This window comes from Ammospiza caudacuta, chromosome 1 (assembly GCF_027887145.1).
Source record: "Ammospiza caudacuta isolate bAmmCau1 chromosome 1, bAmmCau1.pri, whole genome shotgun sequence".
NCBI classification, from domain to species: domain Eukaryota; kingdom Metazoa; phylum Chordata; class Aves; order Passeriformes; family Passerellidae; genus Ammospiza; species Ammospiza caudacuta.
The window spans coordinates 107351182-107366930 of NC_080593.1; the positions used below are offsets into that span (position 1 = coordinate 107351182).

At 41.2% G+C, this 15749-nt stretch overlaps 1 protein-coding gene across 3 annotated transcripts in view; it reads left to right on the top strand.

Moving 5' to 3' along the window:
• Positions 1-10705: 10705 nt before the first annotated feature.
• The window catches only part of MIB1 (MIB E3 ubiquitin protein ligase 1), a 76969-nt gene continuing 71925 nt past the window's right edge, over positions 10706-15749 (top strand). For all 3 annotated transcript variants that reach the window (XM_058818265.1, XM_058818273.1, XM_058818282.1), the window contains exon 1: positions 10706-11081. In XM_058818265.1, the coding sequence (XP_058674248.1) occupies positions 10853-11081 (229 nt within the window). In that variant the 5' untranslated portion in view covers positions 10706-10852. The remainder of the gene's footprint in view (positions 11082-15749) is intronic.

The following is a 15749-nucleotide window of genomic DNA, read 5'->3' on the forward strand; positions in this document are numbered from 1 at the left end:
CTGCCCTTCCTCTGCTGATGGAGAATAACCATACCCAGGTTTTGGTCCTGACTTGCTGGGAGTGTATGCTGTACACCCCAGATAAAAGGATTTATCATGAAGGGACACTCTACTGGGAGAGCTGGTGTAGATAGCTCAGTTTGAGAACATGTAGGCCTCATCTGCAGTGTGAACTTAGGAATCTTCAGAGACAATAATGTGGTTGAACTGACAACTAGATTTTAGGTTGCAGAGGAACCTGCTACATCTGAAGGGGGAACTAATTTTGCTTGCAGCAGACTGTTCTATACTGAGCCCTATCCTCATTATGCTGAAGAATCCTTGAGTCACCCAAAATCTAGAGAAAAGAAAAATCCCAGATGTCTGAGAAAGAAGAGGACACAGCCTGTGTCCTTGGGTCTAGAAGGCTTCTAAATGCATATCCACTCATTTGACAGAAAAGTGTAAGGTGTGGCTGTTGATGGTTAGAGAAAGCCTTTGAGTCATACAAATCCAGTAGTTTAATGATTTGATCAACAACCAAGAGAGATTGAATGTCTGAAAAAACATCCGGACACAAAGGTTGATGACGTTTATCTGTTCTTGGACTTCCACCTACCCTGTGTTGGTTACTCATGGGAATATCAACAAGATCAGGCACATGTGACATGCTGCTGGCAAACTGAAACAAATGACATGTACTGAGAAGGGCTAAGGGGTTTGGGTTTTTTACTGTGTAAACTTGTTGCTGCATTGACAACAGCAGAAATGTTAATAACTTCCTTCTGCTTCAAGCAATTCCATTCAGATCCTCCAGTTCTGGTGTTGGGCTTTCTAAGTCTTTAAAAGGTTGTACTTTGGCCTACAATACATTTTGCAGAGCTGATAAAGAAAAGGCTGTATTATGCTCATACTACAACTATTTCCAAGTGATTGAGTTATTGCAAATTGTGCATGTGTGCAAAAACGAGGTGGTCCCTACAGCGTTTTGAACACTTACTGCATTTTTCTTTTTCAGAGGAGAGCCCGCATTCCCAGAGAGAGTTCCTGTTTGAAATATGCTCTCTTCTTTCCAAGTGCTTCATAAAATGATTGCCTCAACCCAGTACTAATGGATTATAGATTAAGCAGAAATGAAAGGGCACAGGACTGTTCTTTCATGTTGTCTCCCAATTTATCTTGCTTAAGCAATAGATAATAATTGACAGAAGCAATTGAAGAGTCACAGTCTGATTTGCTTTTATCACTACAAGTCTGCACTATGTTTATGTTATCTTTTGTTTAGGGAGATGGTTCTATGATCATCTGGGGTTTGGGGCAGAATCATTATGTTCTTACTGACATTCCAATGGACAGTTGCAAGTTGACCCCACTGCAGTTCTCTGGAATGGATTTCAGTGCAATACCTCTGAGGAGGGGCAAAGTGACTTTGTGACTTTTAACCTCAGAGCTCTAAATTCAAGGTTCTGTTTGATTATATTCTTTTAATGTTTGTTTAACTTTAGTATTCATCTAACAAAATGGGATAAATACCTTTGTGTCAGCATAAACTATCTTGGGATACTTAAAAAGTGCAAAGTCCATGCATAAAACATCTGAAAATATTTTTTTTCCATTAAGGAAAAGGCATCCAGTGTTGGTGATATTTATTATCAGCAAGGGAATGGGAGAAAAAAAGTGCATTTGAAAAATTCGATTCAGCATTTCTCAAGACTTCCTCATGCATATTATTTATTTGTCTTTCCTTAAAATATGAATGAAGTCAGTGAAAATGCTCTGTGTTGGAGGCTCTTCAAATTTCAAATGGAAAAAGCTAGGCTGTGTTTGTGTTTGTACTCTCGGTGCTCATGAAAAAATCAATGATTGTGGCATTAGAAAGGGCTGCTTCTGTGTCCCTTTCTTAAGCTTTGCTACTTTTACTATTATCTTCATATTCCCATCCATGTATTTTTCCTCCATGGTTCTTTTCTTCGCTCCATCAAGGAGTATTTCTCAGCCCTCCATGATGGTAAAATTGGAAGGAACAAAGGATTCAAAAAGAACTTTTTGGGACATGTTGGTGGATGAGAAACTCAACTTGACCTGGCAATTGTTTGCAGCCCAGAAGGCCAACAGCATCCTGGACAGTATCAAAAGAGTGTAGCCAGTAGGGAAGGGAGGTGATTCTCCCCCTCTAATTTTTCCTTGTGAGAACCCACCTGGAGTGTTGCATCCAGCTCTGGAGTCCTCAGCACAGGGAAGATGTGAACCTGTTGGAGGGCCACAAAAATGATCAGAGACGTGGAGGACCTTTAAAGACAGACTGAGAGAACAGGAGTTGTTCATCCTGCAGAAGAGAAGGCCCTGGGGACACTAAAGCAGCCTTTGAGTACTTAATGGAGGGCTACAACAGAGCTGGAGAAGAACTTTTTACAAGGGCTTGTAGTGGTAGGACAAGGGAGAATGGCTTTAAACTGGATGAGGGAAGATTCAGAGATTTCAGAGAAGTTTAGGATGTGCCCTCTCTGGAGGTATTCAAGGCCAGGGTGGGTGAGGCTTTGAGCAACCTGGTCTAGTAGAAGGTGTCCCAGCCTATGGCAGGGGCGTTGGAACTAGATGATATTTATGGTCCCTTCCAACCCAGACCATTCTATGATTCTGTTATAATTTATCTTCTTCCCTTAACTATGTTTTCCTCAATAATAAATGTATTATTAAATATATTTCAATTCATCAGGCATAGCATGTATTGTTTTACTTTCTGTTTGGGTGACTGAAAGTAAACAACAGCTGCTGCAACGGGAAGACCGCTCAATATTTGTCTCCCTTGGGATGACACTTGCAGGATCTGATTTGCATGAACCCAGCTCCCTGCCTTTGACTACAGCTGGCAAACTGCTAAATACAAAGTCAGGGTTAATAGAGGACCATTGAAAGTGAGCAAGTATATTGAGGACGTTTGTCCTATCAATTTTTTCATTAAAAATATTAACAGAAGCTGCTACAGAACTTACAGAATTTTTGAAAGAGCACAGTAGAACTGGATGTTGAATCCACGTTAAATTTCTTCCTGTCTTCAAGGAAGATTTATTGCAGTAAAACCTTCTCAGTTTTATTTACCTGTTTTCATTCCTTCATCATCACTTCGAAGAAGTGATTATAATAAAAGGATAAATAGTTGCATTTCACACAAAAGACCAAAATATCTTAGAATGCTTTATAATCATGTAACACCTCCCTCCAAAATGAAGTAACTTCCTTATACATTTGGTAAACTCTTTTTCTATGTACATCAGCACTATGGCACCAGCTGAATTTAGTGGAGTCAAAAATAAGCTCAATGAATCTTCTTCCTTTGGGCAATTTCTTAGATTTTCTTTAGCTTGTTAAGAGTGAAGATTATTTCTAAGAATTGTATACAAGTGTAATTTTTAATTTTTAAAAATTTCTAGCCATGTTTTAGATAAATACAGATTTCAACAAGTCTGTCACAGTGTACTGCAAACATTACTTCTTAGAATTTAGGATTACATAATGTTGTGACTGGAACAATTTTCTTATGACAAAACATAGAAAATTTAGATTCTTCTTGAGTTGCTCAATGTTTGCTACTATTTTGGAGGATTGTTAAAATTAAAGAGAGGTATTTTTTGGTACTGAAGTCATCTTTCAGGCATTACTTGGTGCATATTGAATGCCTTTGTAGTACAAGATACCCTGTACTTGACACAGGACACTCATGATTGGCCCCATTGATTGCAACAAAAATTATCATGCACATAAAGTAGGAACATCCTTAAAATATCTTGATGACTTGTGGAGATGGTTTATTTTCCTATCAGTCTAAAAATATGACCTAGCTGGTTCTGATTACATCTTAGAATTTCAAGTAAGTACTTTCTTTACAATCTTTGCAATCAGGAAATGTAATACCAGGAAGAAATTAATCCCTCCTTGCAATGCATCACCTAATTTAAAAATCATCTATAAATTAAACAACAATATTTGGCTAAACCCTTGGAAATATCAGGTAAGTATATGTTTTTGAATCCTTTAAGGTGTGCTAAAGTAGGAGAATTTGTATAGCTGTGTAGACATCAGTACATGGTATTGTAGTATGTATGCCCTAGATTGCTACATAATTTTTAGTTATTTTATTTTGGTTTTGACTATTTAAAACTTCAGGATTAACTTCACAGGTTTCTGGTTTTCTCTCCACTCAAAAGAGTTCAGCACAGTAAAACTTAAAACCTTAACCAAGAAAGAAGATTCCAGGATGCTCATTATTATTGTTATCCTAAACCACTGTTTTTCAACATGTTGACGCTTTTAGCTACATTAAAAAAGAAAAACAAAAACCAAAACAAAGCAAAATCAAACCCCAACAACAAAACCCCCAAACTTGCTTGTTTATCAGATCTCCATAAGAGTGCTTCTGTTTCACAGCAGAAAAATGAAATTATGTCTTTTTATTCTGTTCTCTGCTAAGCTGTTTTTCTTTTCTAGAAAAGGACATAAAACTCATTAGAAAAAAAAATCCAGTGTCATAGACATTGTGGATTAATACATCTGTTCTAATTAACAGTTTCACAGAGGATGCCACTAGCATAGTGAAAAACAAACCCACCGAAGCAATTTGCTCTGGTGCATGACAACTTGCTCACTGCCTGACATTAAAAATATTTTAATCTGCAGAAACTAGGGGAAAAAAGCAATGCCAATTATTCATGACATTTCTGAAAATTGAGGAAGAAAATTGGATTGTGCCGGGGTAACGATACTGGTAAATAAAGGAGAGGAAATAAGAGCGCGACAAGTGCAGACGACGGGCGAGTTTTAGCACTAATGAGAGATGGTTCACGGCCACGCGATGGCAGCAGAGGCTGCGGAATCAGGGTTGTTTTTAACGCTAAACCACGAAAAAACAGGATATGCCCTGCAGTTCCTAACTGGTACTTCGGATTCCAGAAAATATACATTGTGTACATTTGCACTTAAATTTGCACTTAAAGAAGTGTCATGTTTATCAGACCAGAAGTTTCTGTGGAGTGGGGCTACATACTTTTCATTACAAAAAAAACCCCAAACAAACAAACAAAAAACCCACAAACAAACAAACAAAAAAACATTTGGGGCAATCTTTTTTTTTTTTTTCAGTAAGACAGTATTTTTTATCTCATTTGCCAATATTTCTGTCTGTCTTCCTCAGTTACTCGAGTTAGTTACACAAAGAATAGATAACTTCAATAAAAGCAAGACAGTTGCTTCCTTTTCCCTCATTTTTTTCCTAGTACTTTAGTCCACAGGAAAGAACTGTGGTGAAAAATCCCTTTTGGGCAAAACCAGAAAATTAAAATCTAGAATGCTGTCAATTTTCAGGAGGAGGAATAAAAAACATGCTTATTCTAAAATAGAGTCTTGAACTAAGGAAGCAGAATTTTTTGACTCAGATCAGTATAGAGTAATAAACTCCACCTCAGTAATTTATAAAGAAAACTGCAATCTGCTCATTGTATCCAAACTAGATGTTCTTTCTCAATTCCTAGGCAGCTACTTATATATATATCCTTCATATGACAAATTCTAAGAACTCAGGATTTGTGCAAGATAGTAAACAAAACCTTGCAACTCTACAAGTTAAAAAATATCTTTCCAAGAAGTTGAGATTTTTTTTCTTCTCAAATGTATAAAAGCAAGACTTTCCTATAGAATTCTTTCCTGCAAAAGGCACAGTCCCCTTTCTGTGTTCCAGATAACACAGTTTCCTTTCTGTGGTCTGTTTCCATTATGTGTTCCAGATACTACACTGCAAGTTCATGAAATGAAACAAGACAGTCCACAAAAACCTTAATCAAAGCCTCTCTTCAATCCAGGCAAATACTTATATTAGAATTTCCTGCTGGAGCATGACATTTTGCAGATCTGAAAGGCAGCCAGGCAGAGTTTGGACAAGCAGCTTTCTCTATGGCTTTGATGGGCAGGAGCATGCACTGGATGTTCTCCAAAGTCCTATTTCCTGTGACTCTGTGAGAGTTGTCTTGAGAGTTGCCCTATCATTCAGAAAGGTGGCAGCTGCTCTTACAGAAAGTCACTCTTACAAAAGTGTTTGCTTTCCAACAAAACCAAGGAGGCTACAGGGTACGCACAGCACTGAATTCTGCACAAACCAGAGATCTTCTCTCTTGGCCCCTTACTGGATTGCTCCAATATGGCAGAAAGTGGTGAGGAAGACCATAACCACCAGCTGGAGGACTGACTCAGCAATATACATAATTTTGGGTAGCCAGAAGAGAACTTGTTCACTAGTTCATATTGCACATCCAAACTCTTGCACTGGATGAATATGAATGAGTCCTTGCAATTAGAGAGACTTTGCCTACAGCACTGTGGATTCCCTTCCTCCAGCTTCTGATTCAACTGCTCTGCCATGACTACCTGAGGTGTTCACAGCAAGCACTGTCTCACAGGGCCAGCAACACTGTAAATAAGCCTTTCACAGACAAGCCTTGCTTGCTCATGATGCAGCAGCTTAAGGCATTACTGCTCTGCCAGTCTGAATAGTAGAAAAAAACCCATAGTCCCATTCTTCTACTGGTCCTAGGTTGGAGGAGGGTTATGAGTGTAATTTTGTAGACTTGAAAAGCAAAGAAATAAATTATCTGCCAGATCTAGTACTGATGGTTTAGATAGCATTTTCCCCCACAGTCTGAGGACTGATAGATTAAATTGCCTGCAGTGTGAGCACATGGATTCACAAGGGACAGTCCTGTTTAACCAATTTGGTTATGATACAGTCACACATCTATTGGCTGAAGGGAAGATAGTGAATGCAGTTTTTCTGGATTTTAGTAAGGCTTTTGATATTGTCCTTCACATCATCATTTTTGACAAGTTATCCAAACATGGGAAGAGCTGGTCCACAATGCACTGGGTGAAGAACTGGCTGAGGGATAGGGCTCATGTGGTTGTGGTGAATGAGGTCACATCTGGCTAGTTACTGGTCAGCAGCAGTGCTCCTCAGGGCTCAATTCTCCTCTCCTCTCCTCTCCTCTCCTCTCCTCTCCTCTCCTCTCCTCTCCTCTCCTCTCCTCTCCTCTCCTCTCCTCTCCTCTCCTCTCCTCTCCTCTCCTCTCCTCTCCTCTCCTCTCCTCTCCTCTCCTCTCCTCTCCTCTCCTCTCCTCTCCTCTCCTCTCCTCTCCTCTCCTCTCCTCTCCTCTCCTCTCCTCTCCTCTCCTCTCCTCTCCTCTCCTCTCCTCTCCTCTCCTCTCCTCTCCTCTCCTCTCCTCTCCTCTCCTCTCCTCTCCTCTCCTCTCCTCCCTCTTCCTCTTTCTCTTTCCTTCTCTTTCTCTTTTCTTCTCCTTTATCTTCTTTTCTGTAAAATAGCTGTTCTGTGCAATAAGGAGCAAATGCAAGTTCAGGAGATATGAAAGTTCTCAGTATACATCAGAAGAAAACAGTTCTATTCAGGGACCAGAGACTTGTTAGAGACAACTACAAATCTGTGTGCATTTATTCTGTGTACAACCAGCCAATTAAGGAGCTAACTCCTTCTGCCTCACAAAAGGCCTTAAGCCTGCAAGGGTTTTTTTCAGCTGAAAAATGAATATGAGTTCTTTCCTTAAGGTGTTATGGTAGCTAGTTTCCCAGTTTCTAAAGAAAATGCTGACACACATCTGAAAATGTGGTGCCTGTCACTTTTCTTGTCACAATATGTTAATTGGATCCAACTTCCTATGGAATCTCTATCTTGTTTATACTTTTGCTTGTTTTATTTCTTATCTTAGTTCAGCTTCTTTTCAAAACTCAAAGCTCTCTTCTTCCTCTTGCTATTACATTCTGATTCTTCTATCTACACCTTTCTGTGAGTCTCCAATAGTCTTCTGGTCCTTACTCAGTATTAGCTTCTCTTGCTTATTATTCTAGCACTAATGCTGTTGTATATTCTTGTGACTGATACCAGAAAAATATCAAGATAGAACCACTAACTGTCCAACTTAACTTGAAAATCATTCCCCAAAGCTGTATCCTTTTTCTGTGCCCTGCTGTAACTTTTTAAATCTCCACCTGAAAACAGTATTTAGTTCTTATTTTGAAGGCTAATTAAAATAAAATATTTAAGAGCTAAATATCTTTTTTTTCTTTACTAGTTGGTGAAACAGATGCACAGAATATGGAATATAAAGTATGATTCAAAGAGATAATACAATAAAATATTTGGGATTCTGGAAAACCAATTGTGGTAGCCAATGACAATTTTGCACCTTTCACAACTTTGTAGCCATATAGGAGTAGAAATAACAGGAGATTAGAGTGCAAAAATTAGTCATGTACTTATTGGCATGTGTGAATGCATCAACCTAGTCTATCCAGCCTTTATTTTCTACCACTCAAATAAAAGTAGTACAAGGCTCTGTATTTTGAGCTGGTAAAGAAGTCTCTGTCAGCTATTGAGGGAGCAGTCTCATTCAGTCCATAGATACTGGGTTCCATGTGCGTGTTCCATGTCCTTGTGTGTCTAAGACACCTCTGAAATGATCCAGGCATTCTTAGAGATTCTGGTTTTTGCAAGTAAATAATCTGATAGAAAAAGCAGGTGAGTAGGAGGAGAGGCACGGGTTATTGTGATAGAGCATGAGCTGTCAGAAGGATGATTGGGAGAGAAGAAGCTCCAGGATAATATCTACCCACATGCATTGCTGCTGAACTGCAGCAGCAGCAGATTCTCTTAAGGTCTGTAATTTAGGACATAGCCTTTGTGGAAAAATTAATGTAAGGGATGAACTTCTCAGATTCTCTCCAGGAGAACTAATTCTGATCTCAGACTTTATTAATTATTTCTGGCATACCTTTCCTGATTACAAAAAGCCTTTTTTATCTAACTGTACCAGAGAGTAATAGAAAAACATGCTCTGGGTTATCCTTAGGCATGTGTGAAATTTTTACTTGTCCATAACTATCAAAGCATGAAAAAGTAGAATGAGGCAGATGAGCAAATTTTCCCCACAAGAGCCCAGCTAGATCCCTTAAAACATCAAGAAACTTCCAGAATTTCTGGGAAATTCTGCCATGTACCAATGTAATAAGCTAGTACAAGCTGTGGGTAGCTTTTGTACAAGTAGAAGCATCTGCTATAAAACCCACACTGCCTGGCAACTGTGTGGTATCTGTTGGGCTTCAAGGTTTCCACTGCAGGAGCAGAAATCAGACACTGCTTGGGATTACCTGTTGTCAGGACACAGCATCATGTTTGAGGCAACATTCTTTAGCCTTAGCAGAGTTTAAGAAGGAATAAATTATGTGAGGAATGTGGTGGCCTGGTGGTTACATGTTCATATTATTATTCTGCTGTGTTATACCTTTTGTAAAATAATGCACAAAAGAAGTCAGGAGATGACCTCATAGACTCTTCTAGCTGTATTAATAACCACAGAGGGGGAAGAAAGCACAGAAACAGTAAAAATACCCTGAACACAAGGTAGCTGGGCTGCCTTTTTTCAGCCATATCCCTGTTGACTAAGAAACAGTTTTCTTTTGTCTGTTTCAGACTTGTCTGTCCTTTAGGTTAGATGCTTTTAAAAAGGTGACATTATAAAAAAGGAGAGACAAAAGTAATCGAGGACCATTTTTGAAGCGAAAAATTATATTCTATAAAAGATTAGCAAGGTTGTGTGGCGTTAAAGGAAATCCTTGAGTGTGATGAGAGTGTTAAAAAAGAGGGTAGTTTATAAAGAATTGCATTGCAGGTATAGGCTCAGAGTTTGAGCAGATACATCCCCTGTGAAGGATCCTCTGAGGTGGGAAGGGCAGGTGGAGGTACTGATTCCTCGCTTGGCAGACTGGAGCACCTTAACACCAGCTTAAAATGCTCCTGGGTACCAAAGTATGGCCCCACCAACCTCACCTCGGTAGTACACAAGCCTCGCATCCACAGTTTGGGATGTGAGGACACAAAAGTGAATCGAAAATGAGAAAACCAGTACACAAGTTTAGAATAGTAGAATTATAGATTCATAAAATGCCCCATCACTGGAAGTGTTCAAGGTTGCATTGGGTGGGGATTTGAGTAACCAGCTCTGTTGGAAGGTGTCCCTGCCCATGGCAGGAGTGTTGGAACCAGATGACCATCAAAGACCTTTTCAATCCAAAACCATTCAGTAATTCTATGGTTTACCCAAGGTAGATGGCTCATTACTTAGTTGATACAATTGAATTGATAATCCCTCTGCCACTGAAGCATAGGCGATAGGAGCACCCTGTGAGGTGAAGGATGGAGAAGGAGGCGACCGATTGAGCCACTGCATCATCACCTCAGGGCCGGGCGGGGCGGCGCCACAGCCCTCGGCGGCAGGACGCCGCGATTCCAGAAGGAATGGCCGGGCTGGGGACCAGGTAAAGCCTCCGGCAGCCCTCCCGGCAGGGATGAGCAGCCCCGGTTGGCTCCTCGGCTCCCGGCCCTTCCCTCGGGCACAGCCCCGGGGCCGGACCGGGGCAGGGCCAGCGCGGCAGTGCCCGCCGCGGCTCCGCAGGGGGCGCCCGAGCGACGCGCCCGCCGCCGCCGCGCCCGCGCATGCGCAGCACGGCGGGGCGGGGGCGGGCGCGCCGGTCTCCCTGGAGCCGGCGCCGTCGCGGCCGCAGGTCCCGGATGTAGCGGCGGGAGCGGGGCCGGCGGTGGGAGCGGGCGGGGGACGCCGCTGGGGCCGGGGAATGGGCGCGTAGGGAGCGAGGAAGGAAGGGAGGAGGGGAGCGAGCGAGCAAGAAGCGAGCAAGCAAGCAAGGAGAAGAGCCGGACGGAGATTCCCGCCCGGCGCCCGAGGTAGCCGCCCCCATCGGGGTCCCCCTCCGCCGCCTGCGGGCTGCGCGCCCCTTCCATCCGCCCCAGGGCTCCGCCGCCGGGATGAGCAGCTCGCGGAACAACCGGGTGATGGTGGAAGGAGTCGGGGCCCGGGTGGTCCGCGGCCCGGACTGGAAGTGGGGGAAGCAGGATGGCGGCGAGGGCCATGTGGGCACCGTGCGCAGCTTCGAGAGCCCCGAGGAGGTGGTCGTGGTGTGGGACAACGGCACCGCCGCCAACTACCGCTGCTCCGGGGCCTACGACCTCCGCATCCTGGACAGCGCGCCCACCGGTGAGCGGGGGGGAACGGAGGCACCTCCGCCCCCAGGGCGCTGGGTCGGGGGGCAGCGCCCGGGGTGCTCGGGGTCCCGTCCTGGGGAGCGGATTGCGCCCTTCCTTCTTCCCCTTTTAGAGGTTCGCCTTTGCCTTGGGTTTGGGCGGGGGGAGTCTGCACCCTCCCCCTCCCCGGGCGTGGGTGTCTGTCTGTGCGCGTCCGTGTGTCTGTGTGTGTGTGTGTGTGTACACGGAAACTTGGGACAATCTACAGCGCGGGGCCGCGGGGACAGAAGTTGTCCCGGCACTGCTAAATTGGAAACAAAGCCAAAGTGATCTGCCACAGACAGCAGGCTCCTGTTGGGCTGGGGAGGAGGTGGAGAGAGGATGATACATCAAGGTTTGGGTTTGCTTTCACGCCCCGATCCTCACTTCTTGAATTTCTATTTCGGAGCAGTTTTGTAAAATACTGGCAGTCATCCTTGAGTCAAGTATAGGGATAATTGCAGAATTGTAAAGGTTACACTAAGTGGTTGAAGTACTGTGGATTTGTGCCTGTAATCTGCACGTTGCCTTTTATCTGTATTGCCAGAGCTGCTGTAAAATAGTAAAGGTACTGGGAGGAAAAGAAGTGCATGAGTTGATTCTTTTAATGACTTAGCCGCTTTAAATCCTGTCATTTTGGACAATGGAATTTGATCTGCACTGACATTATGCGGCAGTGTTAGTGTTGCAAACACTGCAGGGAAATGTTCATTTTAGCACCTGTTTTTACAGTGAAAGCTCACGCAGAAAGATGTAGATATTGTTAAGTTTTATCAGAAATATTGTGAGGTGACTTTTGGGCCGGTCAGGGCCTCAGTAATGAGGTGTTTGCACTGATTTATTGAGGCACTTGAGCTGTACTCTTTTGTAATATGTCTTTCATTTAGAACGTGATGGAGAGACCATCTTTGTGCCAGCTACGTGTAGTGTTACAGCAAGGAGAATTATAGCAGTACTTAAAGCTAAAAGACTTTTGAGGAGACACAATCATGGAATTCATTCTAACTGATTACAAAAAACCTTGCTAAGGAAAGAACCCCAAATATTGCATGGTTACCCTTTGAGATGAATTTAATTTTTCAGTGACTGGGTATCTTCCTCTCTGCTGGCATGATGATGACGGTTTTTTTGAAAATCCTTTTGCAATGGACTTTAAAACAAGAAAGAGGAGTCTTTCAAGTTGTCAGTCCTTGTCTTGCGGATGTTTATGCTTAGGAACTTTTACCTTTGTTTGATGTCCTGTAGAAACCAGTGGGACTGCTTCTGCTTAGAACTGAAGCATATGCATAAATGTTGCATATGAGCCTCGAATGCTCATTGTTCTAGCCCTGCCTGACATATTTGCAAGCAGATGGTGTCCTCTTAACTATCTGGAAGCCTAGACTTAATATTCAGTTTTAAAACTGTCATGTTTTTATTTCCATTTTTTGCTTTATTCCTTCTGATTTTAATTTCTGTTTATATTTTGTATTAGAATTCTAAGTTCTGTTTCAGATAAAACTGTGTATATTGTGTCACACACATTGCTATTGTCAGGCTTAGCTATTGTCATGAGGATGATGGTGAACATCATCCTCATCTTCATGGAACTGTTGTGTGTAGGTACCCAGGGTTGCTTTTTGCAAGAGGGAGTTACTTTTGAGGGCTTTATTCCCTGGAGATAGGAAGAGTAGAATTCTGTAAAGTAGTTGTAACAAAAGGGCAAAGTTAATAGAGTTAAGGTGCTGTCAGTTTGGACTGAAGTCCTCTGTTTACTGCTGATTCACTTTGTAGTCTTGTCTAAGTCACTGTCCTTCTTCACCTTTTGGTAATGATTTGTTTTTTCTCCGTGGTGGTGACTGTCCATTGTTTAGAGTAAGTGACTGACTTTGGATGATATAGTTTGATACTTCTCTAGGGACATTAATATAAGTGGGATTAGTTAACAGGAATTTCTTGTGGTAGTATTAATGATGATGTTGGGCAAGGAAATGTTATAAAGGATGGGGTGGCTTTTTGTTTGATGATACTTAGTGGAGTGTGTGTCATGGCTCTTATAGTTTAAAATGAAAAAAAATTCTCTGGTTCATGAATTTACAATTACAATGTAAGTTTATAGGGAAAATAAATATAAAAGTAAAATAGTAAAAATAAAAATCTGTTATTGCTGGGAGTTCTTTCTATTATGTATTCAAAACTAGTCTTGATGGTAAGTTCTTAGAAGTGGTGCTTGCAGCTGGAATTGCTGCTTTAAGTTTGAGGCCTGTGCAGCCAAGAACAGTAGGGGTGCATCAGGAACTTAGAGTGTTATAAAAGTAATGTTTGAAGGTCATTCTATTAAAAAAAAAAAGACAAGTTGAGTTTGATTAATGTTTGTGCTTATATATGCCAGAACTATGCTTCATAGACTTAAAAGAGAAACTGTTCTTGTCTTTCAGTGGTTGTAGGCTACTACCAGCATTGTGACACTATGTTAACATCTTAGAAAACTTTAATAGCCTTAGTGCTATTAAGATTCTAGGATGGTCTTCTTAAAATAAAAACTCATTTACGTGAAGAATGTCTTATAAACTCTTTGCTCCAGATGTAGTCATCTGGGTCGTGAGGGACTTGTGATACAAAGTTTGGGGTTGTTTCGGTTATGTCTACCAGGCTAGCTGTGTTAGCTGCCCTTTGGTGTGGTCATATTTACATTGCCCACATTGCTTTAAGTGCGACAGAGCACTTGAGAGGGATTGGTAAACCAAGGATTTAAAAAGAATCAAAATTTCACATGGAAGTAACACTTCAGGTAGATCCTGCATAGCTGGCTCCTCAATGGAGAAAGTGGTCAGATGCGATACATCAGTAGTGCAGTGTGCTTGTTCAGTTACTTGCAGATAATTCCTGTTTTTTCTATGAAGTAGACTTTTGCCAGGATCTATGAGTCTTGAGTGTCCTCCTTTTTTGACAGTGTTCTGGAAAAGAAACAGGAGTTGTTTTCTGAGTTGCTGAAGAGAAGCAAGAAAGTTAAAAATCCAAACTTTTATTTAGAGAGGAAGGCAGCCTTTTGCCTGAGCTAAAGGCCAGACAAGTACCATGTTTGTAGAGAGCACATCTGCCTATGTTCACATAATAGCCATGAGCAATACAGAAACTTTTTCTGTTTGTTCTCCTTCTGAAGATTTGCTTTCTATAGAGCAGAATTCATTTGTCATTAATTTCCTTTTTTTATACAGTTGGTTCAAAGTAACAATATTATTTTCCTGCTGAAAGAATTTACCAAGTTGTGTTTGAATAAGGGGAGTTGGCAGAGGGGCTGGAGTCAGGAAATGGAAACCTTGATACAGAATTATCCCCCAGCTGGAGCATGCATCAGTGCAGTGTGGAAAGCATAATGTGCTGTATTCTGGTAATACTGAAAATCTGGGTGTTATCTGCAGGAGATGAGTCGCTTTCTGTGTTGTATTAATAGGTTTTTATACCTGAAAAGGAGCATAATTGATCATTAAGTCAAAAATGTCAAAGCATTTTAGAAGACAGAGCACCCATGATTTATCCTGTGTGTTTGTTTATTTGTTCTTGCTTTTAGAACATCTAATGTAATTTACAGCAAGTTGTCTTAGTCAAGATTTTTTTAGAGCCTACTTGTAAATATCTACAGGATATTTGTGAAGAAATATCTTCACAAATTAAAAAAATGAACAGCTTCCTGAGTAGTGGTACTTGGGAGACCTGTTTTTTTAAATAAACGTGTTCTTTGTTCTCCCTGCCCTTCCCCCATGTCTCCTACACGGTAATCCTCTCCCTTCCTGTGTATCTTGTGATTCCCTTACCAGATAGGACACATGCTTTAGCAAGTCTGGCGTTTTGTATCTGTAATAATAATTGGTCAGCTGGCTACTTCCAGATGGTGTATTTAGTAGAGGAGTTATTTTTGTGGGAACACTCATTGGAGTTTTCATGCAGTTTTTCAGAATCTAACTGGTTATCGCTAAGAATTTTTTGTTTTCAATTTCCCTGAAGTCTGGCCCTAATGTAAAAATGGTCTGGGGTGAAGGAATAGGAAGAACAAAACATTGTTACTGCTTTTTAAATTGGAGTGTATATAAATAATTTTTTAAGTTGTTTATGGTATCCCTTACTTGATGCTGGTATTGTCATTATGGTATGAAGGGACTTTAGTTCATTACAGTTCTGTGGAGAGTAATGACTCCATTGGAAACCAGATTTTGTTTCGTCTGAGAAGTGAAATCTCTACTGGTTTCTTCTGTTTAACAGTGAGTGAATGTGGATACCCCTTATACATCTGATTTCACTGTTAAAATCCTTTTATTGGACAGCTGTATATTGCCATCTAATTATCTTCAGTACAAAAAACCTATTTGTAACAAATTCAAAGAGCAATTTGAGCAACACTGCTTTTATTTCCTTTGGCAGCTCTAAGAGTGAGCATGGGTTTCAAAAACTTGTGAAGAGCTGTGAAATTGATGTATAAATGAGTGATGACAGAGGAATGGTGGACTAGGTAATCCAGGGAGGATTTGGGAAGAGATGAGAAAAGTGAAATTAAGGTATGGCATTAAGGTAGAAAACTAATATTAATTTCAAATAGTAGAAAGCATTAATGACAAGTGGACATCAGGAATATTGGATTTTATGGTGTACTAAAGGTGAAGGGACA